The sequence below is a fragment of the Carassius auratus genome, chromosome 1 (assembly GCF_003368295.1).
Source record: "Carassius auratus strain Wakin chromosome 1, ASM336829v1, whole genome shotgun sequence".
NCBI classification, from domain to species: Eukaryota; Metazoa; Chordata; class Actinopteri; order Cypriniformes; family Cyprinidae; genus Carassius; species Carassius auratus.
In genome coordinates this window covers 9,640,887-9,663,248 of record NC_039243.1, presented here as the reverse complement: position 1 = coordinate 9,663,248, position 22,362 = coordinate 9,640,887, and the positions used below count along the sequence as shown (strand labels likewise).

At 36.5% G+C, this 22,362-nt stretch overlaps 4 protein-coding genes across 4 annotated transcripts; 2 read left to right on the top strand and 2 right to left on the bottom strand.

The window, feature by feature from the left end:
• Window positions 1–1,546: 1,546 nt before the first annotated feature.
• On the bottom strand, window positions 1,547–4,425 carry ccdc86 (coiled-coil domain containing 86). Its single transcript, XM_026232737.1, has 4 exons — window positions 3,774–4,425; window positions 2,621–2,750; window positions 2,113–2,187; window positions 1,547–2,000 (listed from the first exon to the last, which is right to left on the bottom strand). The coding sequence occupies exons 1-4, from the start codon at window positions 4,298–4,300 to the stop codon at window positions 1,863–1,865; spliced, it is 870 nt and encodes a 289-aa protein (XP_026088522.1). The 5' UTR covers window positions 4,301–4,425; the 3' UTR covers window positions 1,547–1,862.
• Window positions 4,426–4,895: 470 nt separating this feature from the next.
• glb1 (galactosidase, beta 1) lies at window positions 4,896–11,577 on the top strand. Its single transcript, XM_026232561.1, has 16 exons — window positions 4,896–5,090; window positions 5,775–5,944; window positions 6,296–6,446; window positions 6,766–6,826; window positions 6,936–7,030; window positions 7,420–7,600; window positions 7,772–7,830; window positions 7,931–8,052; window positions 8,155–8,195; window positions 8,276–8,388; window positions 8,495–8,569; window positions 8,714–8,803; window positions 8,932–9,045; window positions 9,404–9,535; window positions 10,270–10,524; window positions 10,651–11,577. The coding sequence occupies exons 1-16, from the start codon at window positions 5,034–5,036 to the stop codon at window positions 10,918–10,920; spliced, it is 1,986 nt and encodes a 661-aa protein (XP_026088346.1). The 5' UTR covers window positions 4,896–5,033; the 3' UTR covers window positions 10,921–11,577.
• A 402-nt stretch (window positions 11,578–11,979) lies between these two features.
• On the top strand, window positions 11,980–16,319 carry cldnd1b (claudin domain containing 1b). The gene is made up of 5 exons (XM_026232861.1): window positions 11,980–12,064; window positions 12,897–13,410; window positions 13,521–13,628; window positions 14,543–14,680; window positions 14,768–16,319. The coding sequence occupies exons 2-5, from the start codon at window positions 13,116–13,118 to the stop codon at window positions 14,986–14,988; spliced, it is 762 nt and encodes a 253-aa protein (XP_026088646.1). The 5' UTR covers window positions 11,980–12,064; window positions 12,897–13,115; the 3' UTR covers window positions 14,989–16,319.
• Window positions 15,408–21,460, bottom strand: LOC113062648 (N-acyl-aromatic-L-amino acid amidohydrolase (carboxylate-forming) B-like). The gene is made up of 8 exons (XM_026232663.1): window positions 21,291–21,460; window positions 20,993–21,197; window positions 18,361–18,596; window positions 17,837–18,032; window positions 17,413–17,506; window positions 17,223–17,330; window positions 17,031–17,143; window positions 15,408–16,701 (listed from the first exon to the last, which is right to left on the bottom strand). The coding sequence occupies exons 3-8, from the start codon at window positions 18,594–18,596 to the stop codon at window positions 16,504–16,506; spliced, it is 945 nt and encodes a 314-aa protein (XP_026088448.1). The 5' UTR covers window positions 20,993–21,197; window positions 21,291–21,460; the 3' UTR covers window positions 15,408–16,503.
• Between the last annotated feature and the right edge of the window lie 902 nt (window positions 21,461–22,362).

Here is a 22,362-nt window from a genome sequence, read left to right as displayed (position 1 = left end):
CTTCACAGCTTGTTACATTCCTGATGATTAAATCGAGTTGTGTGTGTCCTGACAGGCAACATGAATCATCAAACTAGCTAACAGTAATATATGATGTAACAAGAAAATGTTTGTATTTAAGGCACATGATGATACAGTATGATTTACAATTCAGAGTAATGACAAAATACATAGATGTAGATCTAGATCTACGTCCTTGTTAACCTCCTTGGCACTTCTGGTAGGTGATGAACATGGCTCCTGGCTTCACCTGAAGCTCGGACAGTGTCTGGCACTGCTGAACCGGTTTGCCATTGTAGACCAGATTCAGGCTTGCTCCAAGTTCTGGTCTCAGCTTCAAGACCTTCTGCTGCAGTTTCCCGATGGTATCGGTGCTCCTCACAGTCACAGGAATCGTCATACCATTGGAGCCATTGAAGACATTCACAGGAAAGTGTTTAGGAACTGGTGAAACTGACCCGTGAACCTGGAGAACGGTGTGGGTGGCGTTTTCCAGCGGCTGGAAGTGGACAGGCACAGTGTCTTTGGGGTCTCTTTTGACACATTGCCTGGGTTCAGCTTCAAGCTGAAGGTATCGAGCCTGAAAGAGAAGACACAATAATTTATCACAATAAAACAAACACATAAGGCTGGACACAAGTGACAATTACAACACTTTTATGTTAAAAGTCTTATGTAAAATATTGTTAAATGCATATTATGTGAAATGATTGTCTCCTTTAAACTGGATTCAAAATAATCTTACCAATGCTGCATGAACAGTAGTAGCCATGCTCTCTTTCTGCTCTTCTGTGTTTCTTGTGCCTTCCTTTTAAAGGCAGTATTTGGAAAGTACCCTTTTATATTTTTTTATAGTGACAGACTCCACCCCCTATAATCACCTCATAGCTTGATTCCCGTTGTCGAGTTCACCTCAGGTAACTGGAGATAAAACTATGATAAAACTTTAAATAGAGGGACATCTGACAGAAATGGTTAAAAAAAACCTGACAAGTCATAGTTATATTTTTCTCGTTTGTTTCATTTCATTTTATTTCACGAGTACAACTTTAAATCACCACTTTTGTACATTATACTTTTGCCTACTATTACTGCAGTTATAGTATATATATATATATATATATATATATATATATATATATATATATATATATATATATATATATATATATATATATATATAAACACACACACACATAATATATATATATATATATATATATATATAAACACACACACATATAATATATATATATATATATATATATATATATATATATATAAACACACACACATATAATATATATATATATATATATATATATATATATATATATATATATATATATATATTATATGTGTGTGTGTTTATATATATATATATATATATATATATATATATATAAAATAGTTTGGGACTGAAAAGTACCAATCACTCCACCTCACCATGTGAAAAGTACCGAAGATACCAAAAGTGCAAGCTTCCCGGCTAGATAAAGAACAAACCATATCTAACCATGAATAAAAGAGTGGAAAGTCCCAGGGTCGTAATGAAAATGAAACTTCTTTATATCATACAATAAAACAATAACAAAAAGAAAATAATTTCACGTGCATGAACCAGGAAGAAATTGATTGAAAAAATTATTTAAATCATTTTTAATGTGACAATAACATAAAAAAATTGGTGATATGTTTTTTCCATGATTACAAAACATATTTGCTTTTGAATTTACTGTACAAATATTACATCAAATCCACAGACTTTTTTCCCAGTTCATTCAACAGACACTACACACGTGTATCAACAACAGTGTGTTAAAGTCTGATGAGATTCTCTCGCATCACTGCACTGAAACTCTCTACAGGCTGCTGTTTGTTTTCCCTGCTCCCTTCTTGACACTGGGTGGTGTTTTCTGCACCGCTAACAGCGTGTCTCTTTTCTCGATCTTCCTCAGCTGTTTCTTCTTCATTCTCTTGATCTTTGCTGTATTCTTAATCTGAAAGAGGCCAAGCAGTAATGAGACATTTAAAAAGACAAACAAAGAACTCGACAGATAAAAAGTCTTAGTAACAACTGAATTTTTGGTGAAAATGTCTTTCTGCATTTACCACTTGCACAATCTCTGCTTTTCTCTCATTTTCTGCTCGTCTTCTCAGGTTTTCTGCTCTCCTCCTCTTTTTCTCCTGCAAATACAGATTAGCAGAAAAAGCACATATGAACACTGTTCACTCTAATTTCATCTTTTCTGACATTCTCCACAGATCACAATGTCACTGTCACAAAGCTTCTCAGAAATTAAAACTTATTTAGCAAGGAAGCATTAAATTAATCCAAAGAGATATAAAGACAGCCTTGTGAGCATAGGAGACTTGGACGAAACTCCAAACCTTTGAAATGTAGTGTTACTACGATTACTTTTTCTCCAAAACAAAACAACTTAGACAATATTCTAAACTATAAAAAATATTCTCCGGTTTCACAGGCAAGGCTTGAGCCTAATCCCAGACTAAAATGCATGTCTGCTCTGTTTTAACTGCAAGCAACTTGCACTGACATACTGTTTCATAAAATATTTCATAAAAGACAAAAACGTGCAGTTTTGGGGCATAAACTGGCCTCTTTCTCTCTGGTCTGCTCATCTTTCAGCTGTTGTTGGTACTGCTTCACCAGCTGCTTCTCTCTCTTGGCCTCCATCTTCTTTTCCCATGAAGAACGCAGAGGTTTGTCTCTCAACAGAGCGGAGAACCTACAAAACAAAGTTAGTGCTGAACACTTCAGATAGATAACGGACAGAAAAAACACTAATGTACTACTAAATAGACAAATAGAGCCGTTTGTACTACAAAAATGAGCCAAACGACTAAAAGAAAATAATAAATTCTCGCGTTATTATGGATTAAAAGTAGACGTGCTGGTATGATTATACACAATATTGTTATCGTGGGCACTTCTAAATACTGTGAATAATTATATATTACAAATTAATCTGAGTTTGGAATGCATTTTAAGAATACTTTTTTCCATCAACTGGTCAAAATGCACATCATAGCTGTATGCTGCTTGAAAGACACGCGTGTGCTCTCTGATGTAAACAAGCAGCATGAGAAGCACATGAGGATCACATACTGAATGAAAGCACATTCACTCTCTGACAGCAGATGGCGCTAAACTTCAGAAAATGCAGCCCTTACCCTGTAAACCCCATTAATAAAGCAGCTGCCCTACTTTCTAAAACACATTTCAATCATTTAAACAGCCATTCAGATTTGTGTATTCGCTATGGTGTTCTTCACAGTGCCAAATACTTTAATATTTAGAAGACTTGATAGGCTATTTATTTTCAAACTTTTTTTTTTCATTTTAATCTGGACTACAACATGTCCTAGATATTGTTTGAAAGTGTTTTGATTCTTTATTGTTAATTCAAATTTTATATTAGGGCTTCTTTAGTTAACATTAGTTGATTCATTAGTTAACATAAACCGCCAATGAAAAATTCTTCGGAACATTCAATAATCTGAGTTATTCCAATATTTAATAACACGTTGCAACTATTATTTAATGAGCTAATATGAACTAAGACTTGTATTTTTTTTTTTAACAAAGATTAATAACTTCTGTGGCAAATGTAGCTATTGCTCATTGTTAATGTTGATGGTTAACTAATGAGGTCTTACTGGAAAGTGAAAAGAACAAGATGGAAAAACTCCTAAATAAAATCATCATATGTTATTAGGGCAGTAGTAAGAAACTTTATAATGTTAATCACCTTTGCTTATTTCTGTCTTTCCATATTCTTCCAGACTTAGGTTTCCCAAGAGGTACCATCTTACTTTTCTTCTCAATGGGTTCTGGGTGAGTCCTTTTTTTGGCCCTTTTCTCGGGGTCAGTGGGACCAGTGGATTCTGTCTCTGTGTTATTAACCACATTTTCCTTCTCACTGGCCTGATCTGACACCATCAGACCTGCAGCGTCCAGTACTGACTCTTGACTGACATCTGCTGGTGTTGATGTACACATATCAGGACACGCTGGTTCTCTCGCCGAGCTGCACTGACCGCCTTTGGTATCTGCTGTACAGTCATCGGGTGGTGATTCCTGACGAGACTCGGTGTTTTTTGCCGGATCTTCTCGGACAACAGACTTTCTAGTCCGGCGGACGGGAGTTTTGGCCGCGGGGGTCCGCAGTCTGCGACCGCTCCGTGTGCGGCTCACAATGGGAGAATCCTCTTCGTTATCGAGAGCTTCTGCCTTCGCATCTCCACCGTCTGTTTTCTTGCTTATTATCGCAGACATTATCAGCGTTGTGTCGATCAATACATTACAAGATTATTTAAACAGTAATAAAATCTTCGCGTGCGGAAACACACGTGTATTCCTCCTGTGTTTCGCTGAGAGTAGAAGAAAGATCACCCAAAACGATCGCTGCCTAGTGGTAGGGAGACGCGTAGCAGTGATGGGAACTCCGACTCATTTCTGTTAAGGCGGTTCACGAATCAGATTCGAAAAGGATCCGGTTCATTCATTCTTTTGCGTCCAGTTTTTGTCAGTGGCACACAATATGTTTTAAAATGATTTTTGACTACAAATTTTCTCACGAGTTACATTTTTATTTGTATTATTTTATTTATTACTTCTCGAATCGGTTGAAAACTATTTATTTTGGGTTACCTTGGTCCAGTTAAGTTGTTGGCACATTCTCTTTAAATAATTATTACGGTTTTCTATTAATAAGGGTGTTTAATGTAATCTGTGTTTAATTAAGTTTGTTGCAACATTATATTTAATTTGCTTAATGTACTTTTCATTAGATTAAAACGTTATATAAGATTAAATTCTTCTAAAAGAGACGGTTCTCAAGAGTTAAGGTGTTGTCTCGTTCAGAGCGGCTTTGTGAACCGGTTCAGCTAGTTCATTAAAAAGATCCGACTCCCAAAAATGATTCATTGGCTAGTCGTGCATCGCTCGTAGCAACCAAAACAATTCCATTTGACTTCCGCCCCGCTGTTTGTTGAATCAGTCAGACACCATGGCGCTCGGTGTCGGACTGATGTCGGTTCTCCTCCTGATCCTACCACTGCTCACGGCAAGTATTGACTTTCTCTGGTTGTTTAAATAGTGTCCTTTAAACCAAACGTAAAGGTCCGGTTACTAATTGATGCACTGGCTAGTGTGCAGATGTTTTCTCCATTAATTAGCGTACATGTTTTTATGAAATAGTGATTCCACATGCACCATTTGCTAAAAGTATCATACTTTTCCATGTTGTGTAATTCAGAAATTGCTCATAGATGAAGATTCGGTCACATTTTTGGTGTGATGTTCTGTAAGAAACGTTGATCGTTGAAGCTGACAAGCGCGTCTAGACTGCCATGACTTGCGTCTTGTGACATGTCATGTGAGGAAGTCAGTCATCAAACATAAACTCTTTACAGGATCATGACAATCACGTAGAGCTGTCATGTACTCAATGCGTTCAATGCATGAAATATTACTGACATTTTTATCTAAATGTGTCAGGAATCACACTCCACTGATGTGATATTATTTAAGGAAATGACATCATTTGCTTATTCACTTTCTATATAAACATAAATATTTTGCACGATCTCTACAAAGCTGCTCTGTTGACCAAAAATGTATATATATTGCCATTGTGATTTAGATCTCAAATGCCCCTTTAAATTCACTTTTTAGTTTAGTGTTTTGTTCCTTTTGCTCTCGAATTTGCATGTTTTTAAAGCACACTGTGTCTTCTTCCTTTTTTTAGTATGCCACAACACCAAGTTTCACCATCGATTACCATCAAAACTGCTTCCTTAAAGATGGAGAGCCGTTTCGCTACATCTCCGGCAGCATCCACTACAGCAGGATTCCCAGAGTCTACTGGAAGGACAGGCTACTCAAGATGTACATGGCTGGTTTGAACGCCATCCAGACGTAAGAGGAACTGACTGTGATTCAGTGTCAGTCATATGCAATATTTAGGGTTCGCCACGGTCATGGAAAATCAGTGATTTCCAAGCCTGGAAAAGTCATGGATATTAATAAAATAAAATTCATGGAAATATTTGGAGTAATATAGTTTTTTTCTGAGCTATACAAGTTTAAATCACATGCTGCAGGTGCAATCAATTATGAAATTATTTTGTAATGTGTAGTAATCAATGGATATTCTTTGGCCAGAACCCTGAATATAATTATTTTTTTTACTTCTTACTTTTTATCAAATGGATAAACCTGTGATTTCGGCCCAACTTTGATTTTCCAAATTTCCAAATTGACCCACAGATATGTGCCCTGGAACTTCCATGAGCCGGTGCCCGGACAGTATGACTTCAGCGGAGATCGGGATCTAGAGCACTTCCTTCAGCTGTGCAAAGACATCGGCCTGCTGGTCATCATGAGACCAGGCCCTTACATCTGTGCAGAGTGGGATATGGTGAGAAAAGACTGAGAGACTGTTCAATTGTAGGCAGAGACAAATGCATTTTGCGTGCAAATGCGTGTCCTATATATAGTCAATCAATTACAGTTATACTTAAGGTACCATTCAATATAAATGCTTAATGAAACCGAACAGATGCTTTTAGAATCATTAGAAGTCGCATGTAAAGACTAATGTTTGAAATGTTATTTTAAAGTTTAAACCGTGTTCTATATTCCAATATTTCAACAAATGAGCAGTTGTGCATAATGAAAATAAAAAATGCATTGTTAATCTTTTCCGACCACAATTTGGTCAATATTTCTTGTTTCAGGGGGGTCTGCCTTCCTGGCTGTTGAAAAAGAAAAATATTGTGCTGCGATCATCTGATCCAGGTTATACAGTTATTGCTTAACCTCAGATTGTAAAATATGCAGTGGAATGAGTAAAATGTATGGTTTATAAGATACAGTAATTCATTCTGAGCTCTTTATATTGTACTAGATTACCTTGCAGCAGTGGATAAGTGGATGGGGCAGTTGTTGCCCATCGTAAACCGTAACCTATACCAGAAGGGAGGACCCATCATTATGGTGCAAGTAAGACTAAAATCACACTGATGAAAGTAACATCTATTTATATGTGTGTGTGTGTGTGTGTGTGTGTTTGTCACGTATTTGATCACACATTTGAATATATGTTGTTTCACACCATGTTAAACCCATTGGACTGAACAGTGATATTTCCTGTTGAACTAGTATATTCACAACTGTCCATTTCTTTTCAGCCTTATTATATAATATTCAATTGTCAGTTTAGGATTTCCAAGGGTGTGATGTGTGTGTGTGTGTGTGTGTTATATATATATATATATATATATATATATATATATATATATATATATATATATATATATATATATATATATATATATATATATATATATATAATCCATTTATTCGTGCGTGCATTTTTTCCTCATATGCAGGTAGAGAATGAATACGGGAGTTACTTTGCCTGTGATTATAATTACATGCGGCATCTCAGGGAGCTGTTCCGCTCTCAGCTGGGAGAAGAGGTGGTGCTGTTCACCACAGATGGAGCAGGTGTGGGTTATCTCAAGTGCGGGTCCCTCCAGGGCATCTATGCCACTGTTGACTTCGGCCCAGGTCTGCATATCATATTTATCACCATTATTACTTCTATATCACCTTCACGTTCCTTAAAGTGTTTAAAAAAATGCTAATTACTGAACTTCTGACATTACAGGCTTTCAACTCTGAAATTCTGGTATTTAATAAAAAAATAATTAATAAATGTAATGTTGTATTTTTGTGCAGGTTCAAATGTGACTGCTGCTTTTAAAGCACAGAGACATGCAGAGCCACATGGGCCTTTGGTAAGATCCAAAAGCGATAAAATGTGAATTCACTCATGCATAAACATTTCTAATGTGCTCTGGGAAAAGGAAGTGAAGGTTTTTGTTTGTTTTGTTGCAGGTGAACTCTGAGTTCTACACAGGCTGGCTGGATCACTGGGGCAGCAAACATGCTGTCATTTCTACAGCTGCTGTGGTCAAGAGCCTCAACGAAATTCTGGAAATTGGAGCCAATGTCAACTTGTGAGTCGGTCGCCTATAATAACAACTGATCTGAGATATTTGACTTTTGAAAGAAGTTAATTGATTTTTGTAAATTATTAAATGTTTTGTTATGTTTTCAAGATATATGTTCATCGGTGGAACTAACTTTGGCTATTGGAATGGTAGGTTTTGGAGATTTGTACCTCAGCAAGCCAAAAACAAGTTAGAATGTGTCTCGATTCATGTTTTTATCGCATTATAGGCGCCAACTCTCCTTATGGTTCTCAACCAACCAGCTATGACTATGACGCTCCACTCACGGAAGCTGGAGACCTCACAGAAAAGTATTTCGCCATAAGAGAAGTTATCAAAATGGTAAAATTAGCTTATTTCTCAAAAGAAAAGTGATTTTTTTTAATAGAGAAATGCAACGGCTACTAATGATGCAAATTGAATGTTTTTTTTTATTTTTTTTATGCAGTACAAAGAGATCCCACAAGGACTGCTCCCTCCATCAACACCTAAATTTGCTTACGGAAAAGTGAAAATGAAGAAGGTAAATGTTTTTTGCATATTTGCCTGTCTACTGTTGTAACATGATTTATACTATATTTATGATTTATATTTTACAATTTTTATGTATAACACCTCGGTTTTTCTTACTAACCGAAGTGACCGAATGATCTCTTTGTCCTTGTAGCTCAAGGCTGTGTCAGAGTCTTTAGATATATTATCTTTCTCTGGTCCTGTAAAAGCTCTTTACCCACCAACATTTACTGAAATGAATCAGGTATGCCTTCATCTCATCAATTAATGTGAAGTTATGTTCAGTAATGTTAAGTTATTTACATGGTTCCTCTGTGCTTATTGCTTTGTCTTATTTGTGCACTGAATATGAATGTCTCATTTTCTCGTCAGGCCTTTGGCTTTATGCTGTATCAGACTGTGTTACCTGTCAACTGTTTGAAGCCCACCCCACTGTCGTCCCCGCTAAATGGAGTCCATGATCGGGCATATATATCCATTGATGGTGTAAGCAACACTGTTTTACTCTGTTGACTGTCTTACAGAAATATGAGTTACTATGAGTTACTCAATCATGAGTTGCTCAATCATAATAGCTGAGATGGTGAAACAGCTCTGTAAGATTTTAACATAAGATAAAGGTTTTGCACAAATTCATATCTAATTAAGTTTTTGCATAATGATGGTGATTTTGAAAAAGGATGCTGCAAATTCAGCTTTGCATTAATAAATAACATTTTAATTTGATTCCAATAGAAAGCAGTTATTTCAAGAACATTTCAAAATCTTACTGACCCCAAATTTTGAAAAGGAGTGCAATTGTTTAATTTCATCCTGTGCTTAATAAATCCTTTTTACTGTTCAGATTGCTGCTGGTATTTTGGAGAGGAACAAGGAACTCACCCTCAATATAACGGGGAAAGCTGGCAGCCGTGTGGACATCCTAGTGGAAAATATGGGCAGAATCAACTACGGCAAAGAAATTAATGACTTCAAGGCAACCAAAACGTTCCTATTCTCTTACTGTTTTTCTAATTCTCAGTCTCCCAGGCCGTTCTCACAACATTCTACAAGGTTCAGATTTGACTGTACTTCCTCCTACAGCTTTCAAGCAATGTCCACAGGGTTATTATCGTCAACTAAAACAAACTACTATCTTCTATCTACAAACTTCTCAAACATTTTTGTTCATTGAAATAATGCTTAAATAAAATATAAAAATAAGATAAAACAAAAATTGGAATAAATAAAAATTAGAAAATGAAATAAATACAAATTGAAAACTACAGCACTAAAATTAAACTGGAAATAAATAAAACTAAACTGAAATAAAAATAAATTAAAACTAAATGTAATATATATAGTAACACTTTAGAATAAGTTTCCATTTATGTTCGTTAATATATTAATTCGCATGAACAAACAATACATTTATTACTGTAGTTATTCATCTTTTTTGTTGTTAATGTTAGTTATTGAGAATACAGTTATTCATTGTTAGTTTATGCTAATTCACAGTGCATTAACTAATGTTAAAAAGCACAACTATTGATTTGAATAATGCATTAGTAAATGTTGAAATTAACATCAACTAAGATTAATAAATGCTGTAGAAGGATTGTACTTGCTTAGTTCATGTTAACCAATGAACCTTATTGTAAAGTATTACCCTTTGCTTCCCTTTTCCATATAACTCTTTCTTTTTTTTCATTTCCTCTCTCTGTTCCTCAGGGTCTGGTGTTTAATCTGACTCTGGGTGCTGATGTTCTGGGTAACTGGACGGTGTACTCTCTGAGTATAGATGAAGCCGTGCGCAAGGGGCTGTTATCGGCATCAAACGGATTCATCTCCACCTCCAACAGCTTCACCACCTCCTCTCCTCCTCCTCTTTCACCTCCAACCTTCTACGCTGGCAGCTTCATCATCCCTGATGGCATTCCTGACCTCCCTCAGGACACATACATCCAGTTTCCCAACTGGAGGAAGGTAGGAGTCTTAACTGCTGCTGCTGGTTTTGTTTAAAATCCATTGATAAATGTGAAGAGATCAGAATCACCTATAGATTAGCACTGGAGCAGTTATAAAGGGATCATAACATGCTTTTTATTTCAGGGTCAAGTGTGGATTAACGGTTTTAACGTGGGCCGCTACTGGCCATCCCGTGGGCCACAGGTGACCCTCTTTGTCCCAGCCAACCTGCTCAGCACCTCCGTCCAAAACAACATAACTGTTCTGGAGTTAGAGGCGTCGCCTTGTTCCTCAGGTTCCTGCACGGTGGAGTTCACTGATACTCCTGTCATAAACAGCACTGTGAAGACAACCGGACACTTCAAGAGAAGTTCAACAGACAAGACCCTCTGGAGCAGAACGATCTTAGATTAAAACATTCGCAGCAACACGTATTTCACTGATTTGAAAGGAATCTGAAGGATGAAATGGGAATTTGTAAAGGATATGACAGTACTGTATGGAATATGCGATAACTGTGAATGTACAGTAGTATCTCGCACGTGTACAGTAACGTACAGTAATTCTCAGGTATCAGTGCTGCTCAGAAAATGAGCTGTGATCTTAATTTTAACGCATTAGATGCCTTTTAAGATGATGTTAATATTGATTTTATACTGCCAATTTGAAGTCCTCCTAGTATTTGCACTTTTAATTGTTTTAATAATACTAGAAATCTTAGTTTTTATTTTGACAGGCATGCTATGTTGTTAAGACAAGTGCTTTTTTTTCTTTTTTCTTTTTTGCAAATTAGTGACTTTTTTTGCACCACATGCTTTGTGATATATCACTATGAAAATAATGTTGAATGTTTTTCTATCTGTATACTGTATGGCAATTAATTGTACTGTTAAAGCAGGGGAAAGAAATCTGTGGTTGTGTGTAAAATAAACTGCATTATTTTATACAGTCTTTATCAGAGATATATGATTTGATTTCACATTTGTTTTATTTCAGGGGTCTAAAGCAGGGTGGTTTACAATAATTTTGCATGTTCACCTTTTCATATGCTTATAATAAAAATAAAAAAAGCATTCAAAACTAATGATGGCATGCCAACACGGGAGGATTTGATCTGCTTATGGCAGGAAGACACTGGTTGTTAAATACCCACCAAATCTTACAAATATTATGCTGCTGCTTTGTTTATAATATTTAATAATAATAATAATGTTCAGTTGAATATATGAAATAATAATAAGAATCTTATTTTCTGGGTTCCCCAAAAAAAAATGTTGAATGGAAATGGACTGAGACCCAACTTAAATGGAGTATACGATATATAAGCCACTTTTAAGAGAATAAAACGTTTTAGTTCCTTATCTTTCTGTGTCCTTCCGTTTTGGTCAGAACGTGTAAAAATCTAAAACCAATAACACTAAAACATGCATCTCGTCGTGCACGCTGCTCGTTTCCGTGTGGATTGATGTTGTGATGTGCACGCGCATTCATTATTGTAACCGGAAATGGATGGATTCGTCGTCAGCTCGAAGGATGCTGGAAGAATGTGAGCAGTATGGTAAGTGTCAATCGCAAACAGCTTTTATTACTTTAAACACAAACTTAAATGAGGTGTTTCATTGCTATATAAAGTACGGAACACTCCAAGTTTAAATACTTTGTTTTTTATTCGCGAAATCCTCGAGTGTGTCGCTTAAAAAACGATTGTTAGCTCTCATGCTAGCCAACGTCAAACAACTTTAATGTACGAAATAGTGAACATTAGTCGAATGTGTCAGATAAATATATATAAATGTGCATTTTAACGCTGCGAAAATGATTGTATTATTTAGTTAACTGAATAATAATAATAACGTACTCATCGACCTGGTAAAGAGCACTTACATGAAGAGTATTGATTTGTATTTATTGGATAAAAATGTATTTTTATTATATATATATATATATATATATATATATATATATATATATATATATATATATATATACTTTTTATTATATGACTTTTTGTTTATTGGATTGGAAATTTATTTTTATTGTATTTATTTATGTACATATATATATATATATATATATATATATATATATATATATATATTAAATAAATATATATATATATGATATTTTTTATAAATATATCTATACCATTTGTTTTGTAGCTATGTGCTGTTTAATGGCTTTTATCTGAAATAATTATGCAACAGTAATTCATGCACTGACTAGACAGACTCATGGATGTCTATCTGTCTGGCTAAATGCCTTAAATTGTCTTTGGCAAACCTTGGCAAATCCTGGGACTTATTCCTCCTTAAAAGTGTATAAACTTGTAGCTTATGCAAACGTGACTGTTTGAATACTTTAAGAATTAATCACACTCTTCTCTGTTTCAGATGACTCACTTCATTTGATCAAGAAGGATCCTGTCCATGAGGATGAGATCTGACGTTCTGCGCTGGATAATATAGAAGAATGAAAAGCAACCTTTGTCACTAAAAAAAAACATACAAATGATATGACCCTTCTCCTCGCATCGCTCACCACACTCATCTAATAAAGAGTTAATTGTGAGCCGTCTACAGAAAGTCATTTTGTATTACATCATCAAAAGCATGGTGGACAACCGCTATGCCACGGCTCTGGTCATCGGCTCCGTGCTGAGCCTGCTCGCCACCGTCTATCTCTCTGTTGCGATGGGAACGCAGCACTGGTTCCAGTACCACAGCCAACCGGCCAGCAATGACGCCAACAATGGCTCGGACCTGCAGACGCTGCGTCAGGACTTTGAAGCAGAGGACGTGGATGAGCAGATCTACAGCACCGCTCTCTTCCGGCTCAATGGCACGCTGGGTCTCTGGTGGCGCTGCATTCTGGTGCCCCAGCACTCGCACTGGTTTAAAGAGCCTGGTGAGGAGAGAATGTTCCACTTTGTAACTTATGATACTGTATTTTTATTAGTTAAAAATGGATGCTAACTACATGTTGCTCTGCCTGCTCTCTGTGTCCTTCTTTTCCAGATCCAGTAATGGTGACTAAATGTCAGGCCTTTACTTTGCCACAGCAGTGGGAACCCAAGTACAAATCTCCTGGAAATATTAACAGCGGAGAAGATCTGCTGCGTACCTGTACGTCATGAATAAATCAATCTTGAACACACACCTATCATTTTAACAGCTTTCATTAGACAATATTCAATTTAATTTACACACAACTATTTAAAATTCTGGGGTATTTCTAGATTTATATTAAGGTATTAATACTTTTATTCAGCAAGGTTGCATTAAATTGATTAAAAGTGACAGTAAAGACATTTATGGTGTTCTAAAAGATTTCTGTTTCAAATAAGTGATGTTCTTTTGAACTTTCTTTTTATTAAAGAAACCTGGGAAAAATGCATCATGGTGTCCACAAAAATCTGAAGCAGCACAACTGTTTTCAACATTGATGATAATAATAATAAATGTTATAAAAAAAAAATTAACCTTAACATCACAGGAATAAATTAGTTTAAAATATATTCACATAGAAAACTTTTTTTGCTTTTACTGTATTTTTGATCAAATAAATGCAATCTTGGTGAGAAGAGTCTTCTTTCAAAAACATTTAAAAAAAAAATGAAAAAAAATCGTACAGTTCGCAAACTTTTGAATAGTAGTGGGTTTTTTTTCATTTATTATTATATATAAAAACATAAGTCATATTAAAGACACTGAAAATATTAAATGTATATTGCCCTGCTTTTTGATTAGCACACATAATAAAAACCTTCTGCAATATGCCATTTAATAACTATAATGAAAACAGTTCTCAATATTGTTTTTAATGCTCACTCCATTCACCTATAAATGTTTATTGTCTAGACACAGTCCTATCAAGATGTTTCCTTTTTTAAGTAAGAATCATTCATATATTATATATGAATGATTGTTGCTCACTGCGGCTGCTAATATGATATAGTATGTCTTAACCAGTGCAAGAAGAAAAAGGATGTTTTGCTATTTTCTCTTTTTCGTGATGTGTTGAATGTTTGTGTCCACAGACCTGTGGAAGTGTCAGTTCCTGTTGCCGCTGGTCTCCGTGGGGCTGGTGTTTCTCGCGGCGTTGGTCGGGGTGTGCGCCTGTCTTTGCCGCAGTATCACTCCCACACTGTTTGTAGGGCTGCTGCATCTGCTGGCCGGTAAGACCGTAATAACAGCTAATGCCTGTATCTCCACAGCACCCAGAAAAAGAGACAGTTATAATTTGACATATTTTGTTTTCTCAGGCCTGTGTTCCATAGCCACTGTATGCTGTTTCCTTGCGGGGATGCATTTGATACACGAAATATCCGAGCTGCCCGAGGGTATGGACTATTCTCCGGGCTGGTCCTTGTTTTTGGCCCTGGTCTCGTCACCGCTGCAGATCATGGCTGCTGCGCTCTTCATATGGGCTGCGAGGAGCCAGCGCCAACACTACACTCGAATGACAGCCTACAGGGTTGCCTAAGCAATAGAGGACTGACTATAGAGCCACCGAAGCGATCGTCCGCTCTCATAGAAAGCACACAGCCACGTTTCTTCAGCAGCTGCTTTTACCACTAACCAAGCTAAAATTATGAAGGAAACAGCCAGAATACACGAGTTAGTAGATTAACTAATGCCCCCACCCATAACACTCTCCTGTGAATATATTCATTCCTTGAAGGATCTTACTACTATATAACTTTTCAACTACTCTAGTCTGTTAGCATCTGTGCTCACCCGCAGCCAATCAGACTCTAGCTCAACAGAAAAGCATCTATAAACACTAAACTGTAGTTATTCAGGGCTTCACCTTAGTCACACTTTAACCGCTGACCTAAACTAATTTCAACGAGTTAGGTTTAGTTTCATCTTCTCTTTTGTTTTAAGTAACACCTCTGTGTGTTTTTTAGCCTGTGTTGTAGCTACTCGGTTACATCTTGATGTGATTGCATTTTAGCGCGTAGCAATCCCAAGATGCAATAGGGTTTTGTCTCGGCTTGAAAGACTGAATGTTTGTATCCGTCATAATCATTAACCACTTGAGCCTTTTGTGTTTTCCTGATCATTTTGTTTGCTTATTTATAATTTTTGGTTTTCCTCTGTTGTTTACAATATGGTTTCTCTTTGAGAATGTAATCTTTATGTAGTTTACACTTGATTAGTAACTTTGTTTAGAATCCAGTATTTTGTGGTTGTTTATACTTATTTTTGTTTCATATAAAACATTTAGCTGGTGCACGTTATGTGATTTTTTTCCAACATGCTGTTTTTGTTATACTTTGCAAACTGACACTCATAATATTGGTGAAAATAATGCAACAGCTTAATGTCAAATGTTATGGACATCCAGTTACTGCTGTCATTCTTCACATATGTCATGATGTAAAAATCTGATGACGTGGCGTCCGTTTGAGATTTTACTCAAGATTTCACTGAGATTGTATATTGTGCAAAAATTGTACCAGTGGTAAAAATCATCACTGTGCACATCTAGCTTCACTTTATTCATTGTGTCATGTGGTTTATTCCGTGTGTTGTAGTATTTTGAGATCATATTTTGTTCAAGTGAATGTGCTTTTTATTTTGTCTTTTATTCCGAGCCACTGAGAGGCTCAATTTTGTTAAAGCAATCAGGCGAGAGCAACATATGAGCAATACAGTCAAGAGGATACCTCACACTCCACAGCCCACTGTGACATCATCACGATGGTGTCTGAAATACTTTAGATGGTTTCGCCTTTTTTATACAGTTTTGTACACGTTGCTGTCAAGTGAACATTTTGCTGGTCACAATAAATATCTTTTCATCCAGAACAAAGTTGCTTGTGATTTAGCAGCAGATCAAAATGAGTCTTTCATTGTCATATAGCTACAAACAAGTGTGTAATGTACCTGAGTAACAAGTCATTGTTCAAATAATTTGAGTGACATTCTTTTAAAATCATCTGATTGGTGTTGGTAATCATGCTGAGTTTCATATCTTCTCCTCTCTCATCCTTCAGTCTTTCTGCACCTGCACCGATGGAATTGTCAGCGTCATCTTTTTTCCCAAGTGAAAAGCGATTTCCTTTTCATAGTAGGCAGATTCATTGATAAAGTAAGGATGAAGTGGCTCTTCTTCTTCATACTTCACAGTTTCTCCAGAAAATGACAAAAACAAAGGGTCTCCCCGCTTTAGGAGACAGAAGTCTCTGTCCTAGAAAAACAAAATGACAACAATAAAAAAACAGTTCAGATTTGGGATGTATGTCTCACAAACATATCTAAGTCACATTTTACCCAACATCAAGAAAATGTATAATATTTTCAAGCCCATTAAATGTGTTGCATTATGACATTCTGTAATTTGCATGTAGACATTATGCAAAATTATACATACTACCATGATAAATGAATATTTTGCCATTAATGTAATAAAAATGGATAAAAAAAAAAAAAACCTGGTTCTAAAATAAAGTAAATTTTCTTATCATCTGGATATGACCATGCTGATTCTGTGTAAATAAATAGCAGCATGACAGGCACCTGCAGCTGAGGATGAATAGCAGCGGTGAGACTCCGAGTCTCTGGATCTCTGGGATAATCAACACTTTTAATAAACTCAAAGGCTTCCACATCCCCGCCTTCAAACACCATTCCTGAAAACAACATTAGTTTGATATAAAACACAATTACGACACACAAATATAAACCACATCTGATTATGTCTAACAGTACCTGAGTTGAATTTGTGGATCCAGTCTATTGTCAAGTCGACGGCCTCTTTCATAATGCTATAGATGTCAGCCCTGACGACACCATGCGGCTGCGGCCCGACCTCTATTGCTACAGAAACACAGGTCATCTGAATGTGCATTTGTGGTTGAGCACACAAAACGAATGCAATGAGATGATCACCATCACTTACAAAAGCCATGCTTGGATACAGACTCCAAGGAATAAGCATCACTAATCGGGATATCCAGTACCAGCACTCTCACAGGCACTTTGGTTATCTTAGTCTTAAATGTGTACATGACAACACACACAACATCAAAACACACGTGCACAGGCACAAAAATGGCACAAAAACAAAAACCTAGGTCAGTGGTTCTTAACTGGTTTCCTTCAGGACCCATAATTTGTAGTGCATTGAATATTGGGTATTTGTCAGTCAAACCCCTCTGGCCTAAAATATTTACTTGAAGCCCCCCTGAGTTTTTTTTCCCATTTACTATTGTTTTTCCCATTTGTTGTCAGTCAAAATTTGGGTCAAACCTCCCACCAGTTGAGAACGACTGACCTTAGTTTCCAGTATGGTGTTTATTGAAGCACACTTGTGATGTTCTTGCCTGTAAGTATTTGCAGATGTGCAGAGTCACCCAGTCACTGGTCGTGTAATGGATCAGTGTGAGGCCCATGTTAGCCGTGGTGTTATGAAGGTCACAGATCAAGTCGATTGCATCTGTGGATCCTTTCGGACCCAGAAGTTTGTTCAGTTCCTGAGCACGCCGGACTTCATATGGGCTGCTGTCTGTAATAGGAGAACTGCAAAAAACAGGATTTTAGAGCTAGGCAGTACATATTCTGCATGTAGAAATATATTTACTTGCATTGCCATTTTTGTGGTGCTGCACGACATGTCAACTTAACTCAGGGCCATAACCACCACAGACACTAAGAGGGACAAGACCCATAAATAAATAAGAATGATGAAAAGGTATTTTTCTAACTTTAAAAGTTGTATTATTAGGTTGGTTTGCATCAGTGGTCATAAAATGGTTGAGATGGCCAAATTCAAATCAAACCGACTTTTAGACTAGAATTTAGAACCTTCTCTGTTCCAACATTCCAAACTGCAGTTTCCACATCTCACCTCAGCGTGGCTATGTTGAAGCAGCGGTTCATATCCTGGTCAATGTATCTTCTGCACTCTTTCACAGCCCGTGGGTTCGCCAGCACGGTTTTAACGGGGATCGGCCACGCGCACTCTCCCTTCTCTTTCCGCTGTCGCTCCATCTCCTGCACCACGTACACACCGGACAGCTCGTTTCCATGGGTGCCGCCACATACGGCCACACGAGCCAGTCCTGGCAGGAACAATAATGCCATCTACAACAGAAAATTAATAACACTCTTTGAGTATTCAAATGCCACAGCAGTATATTGTCTGTCCACAATAATTATTATATCATGAGCCCGTTCAGTGATTTGAATACTGAATCATAGCCTATTGCATGTTGTTATTGGTAGACGCACTGTATTAAAGGGATAGTTCACACAAAAATGAAAATTAACCCATGATTTACTCACCCTCAAGCCATCCTAGATGTATATGACATTACTCTTTCAGGTGAATACAATCGGAGTTATATTTAAAAATGTCCAGGCTAATCCATGTTTTATAATGGGAGTGTATTGTAGCCGATAATTTGAAGTCCAAAAAAAAAAAAAATCAATTCACTTAGTTTCGGTTCATTTTTGTGAAAAGCTCTTTTTCAAGATGAGATGGCTAAAAGCGCATCATGTTTGTTTTCTTTATTTTATAAAAGCACAACATTTGATTGATATTGTGATTGCACACAAATACAAGTAGACCCTTTACAGTTATGAATGATGTATTACTCTTACCTTTCTGAGCAAAAATAATAGTCTATCCACAAAAAAAATGCAAGTGATCACTCCATGCAAAGCGCACTAGCTTGCACTTTCCACACAACCAATTGGATATAGTGGACATTTATCTAGGTTTAATGTTTAAACATTGTTATATGCTTGAACTGTTTTATATCTATAGATTTTATTTAGGCAAGTTGTGATGAATTGAGAAAGGGTTAAATTGATCAAACGTAGGGTGTTCCAAAAATGCTCCAAACTTTTTTCTAAATTAACTTAATAAAGCGGGAGAAACAGAGTTTTCCCCAATAAACACGCATACGACAGTTAGCGAAAGCTAGAGATTAAGGTCTAAATGTGGACATTTTTCTTACACGAATACATCGCTTCACTTCAGAAGGCCTTTATTACCCCCCCCCCCCCCCCCCCCCGAGCCATGAGGATTTCTTTTATAATTGATGGGTGTGTTTTTTATACTTTAAATTTTTGGCTACCATCCACTCCCATTATGAAGCATGTATTAGCCTGGAAATGTTTTAATATAGCTCCAATTGTATTCGCCTGAAAGAGAAATGTCATTTACACCTAGGATGGCTTGAGGGTAAGTAAATCATAGGATAATTTTTGGGTGAACTATCCTTTTAAATAGATTTTATTAGCCTACCACTTTTCAATTTGCATTTGCAAATAATCTCCAGCAGTGGGTGAGAAAGAGGTGTGGCCAGTACAAATCAAGCTCTATGGCATGGTGAAAGTCACCAGTTCAATTTGTCTTCCATTAAATGCATTAGTGTAAACATGCTCTCTTTTGTTTTAAATTAATTCAAATGAACCTGCACTGAATCGATATTATTTTAAACTGATGGTATCACATTATTATGTAGTTATTATGACTGATGATTTGTAGAACTGACGAGAGAGTTAATAAATTAATTAATTATCTCATAGCGGAGGTTAACAGAACAAGGGTCACATACTGACATTTTGCATGGCTGGCACAATAGACTGAAAACTGCACTGTTAATGAGAACAAAAGACACTTGTTGGGGTTGAGAAAAACAATTTTTAACTGGACATTAATGGGTAAATGAAAATAAAGCAATGGAGGCAGGGTTTCGGTTATCAACAACTAACTAAACCTAATAAATACTTTTAAAAAACTTTTTCAACCCTAACTATTTTTAAATTGTTTTAAAGGCAACATTTCTCACTTTGGTTTAGTTTAATTGGAAGTAGCCTACTAAATTAACTAAAACACACAGTGATCAAAACTAGAGTTAGTTATTAAAAAGCTAGCAAAATTACACACATCGAAAACAGAAGCTATTGAAATAAAAACGAATATATAGTATATCAATTGTATTAAAATAACAACTGATGTGGAAGTGTTTAACAAAAAAGATGTTTATATTTAATGAATCTGAAGAATGATCCATATGTGTGTCACCACATGGAGTTTTTGAGAAAAAAATATATCATTGATCTTCATAGATGGACTTCTCTGATCACAACATAAAAGACAGAAGTTGTGCGAGTCACAAACACTTTTCTTTAGTAGACAGTTTGTATGTCTGTGGCATTCATCACATTTCTAGAATTCCATGCAAACTGTAATACTGCAGTTTCTGATAAGGTTTGGCCGATAACTATAGCCAACTTTATTATGTCTATGTTGATTCTCATTTGGCGGGTTTTTATCAATGCGTTTATCCCTTTAAGAACACCGTGGTTTATTTAAGCTCCATTGCTAGAGGGAGTTTTGCTGTTTTCCTTCAGAATGAAGTGTTCTGTGCCTCTGTCAAACTATGAGAATTCAATGAAGCTGTCTCACATCTTACAACAACATGCAGAATATGAGAGTAAAAGCTGAAAAAGATGAAAGGTGAACCTACCGTTATTTGTAATGCAGAAGTTACGCTGTTTCACTCCTTCTTCCAGCTGCTTTCCCCCTAATAGTCGTACTGAGTGAAATTGCACAAGGTCTAGCAGACCTTTGGACACATACGGTGAGGTGTGACAGGACATGCGTGCTGACACACATTCAGTCTGTACAGGCCTAATCTAGCCTCAGGGGCCACGACACTGCAGGAGCAGCATCTGCACACACCCACAAAAACACACATTAATAGTTTAACACATTCCTCCACTAAACACAAACACAGTCAAATAACCTACAAAGCAATGATTTACCTTGTGCTTCAGTCAGCAGCCCTGGATCATCTTTCACACATGGTGCTGATGTAACAGCAGCTCTCACTTCCACTGGCCATGAAGCTCCACACGCAGCGAGCGTTTTGCTGACTCACATATGCGCTAAAGAGAGAGAGAGTGTGTGTGTGTGTGTGTGTGTGTGTATGTGTGTGTGTGTGTGTGTGTGTGTGTGTGTGTGTGTGTGTGTGTGTGTGTGTGTGTGTGTGTGGAAGGAAAAACGAGGGGGAGGAGAAACATGACAACTGAGAGGACTGCAGAACCTACAATTATACCTAAACATTACAACTGACCCCCGCTAGCACTCTATAACAAACCAGAATTTCCTGTCACAATTCTCTTCCACTTCCTCGGGGCATGTAAACCTGTTGTTGCTAAATTTTGTTGCCAATTTCGAAAACATTTCTTTGGTTGCATTTCTACGCAGTTCAGATGTTGGAATTACAAGATATGGGTATTTTAGTTATTGTTGGCCACACCCAAAGACTTATCTGCCTGCATTTGCTACATGATTAAATAGGAGATGCACCAACTACCTCAGGAATAAGTGTTAAATACTTTTATTCTCAGAAAACCAGAGAGGTATAAAAAATAAGGTTTGCTCTTAGTTTTTTCAAATAAAACAATTAGTTCTTGATCCACTGTTTATACCCTTGATGCATTGTGTCCACTACAGTGGACATATATGTAACTCCCTCAAAATAAAATATTTTGAAAAAATAAAACAATTATTAGCATGAACTTGTTTAAAGGTAAAAACAAATATATATATATATATATATATATATATATATATATATATATATATATATATATATAGTTTATTTGTGATTAAATAATTCATGCATGATGAAAGGGTTAATTCTACCATGCACAGTTGCAGAGCTGTTCACAAAAACTTAAAGTTGCTTATTACAGAGCCACCACAAACTTTTCTACGCATACTCGTTCTCACATGATGTACAATTCTATCTATTTTCCTAATGGTAGGCCATCCAGACATTGTAAGCTGCTGTGTTTTTTAAGAATCTAAGTCATATTAGTGTATATGATG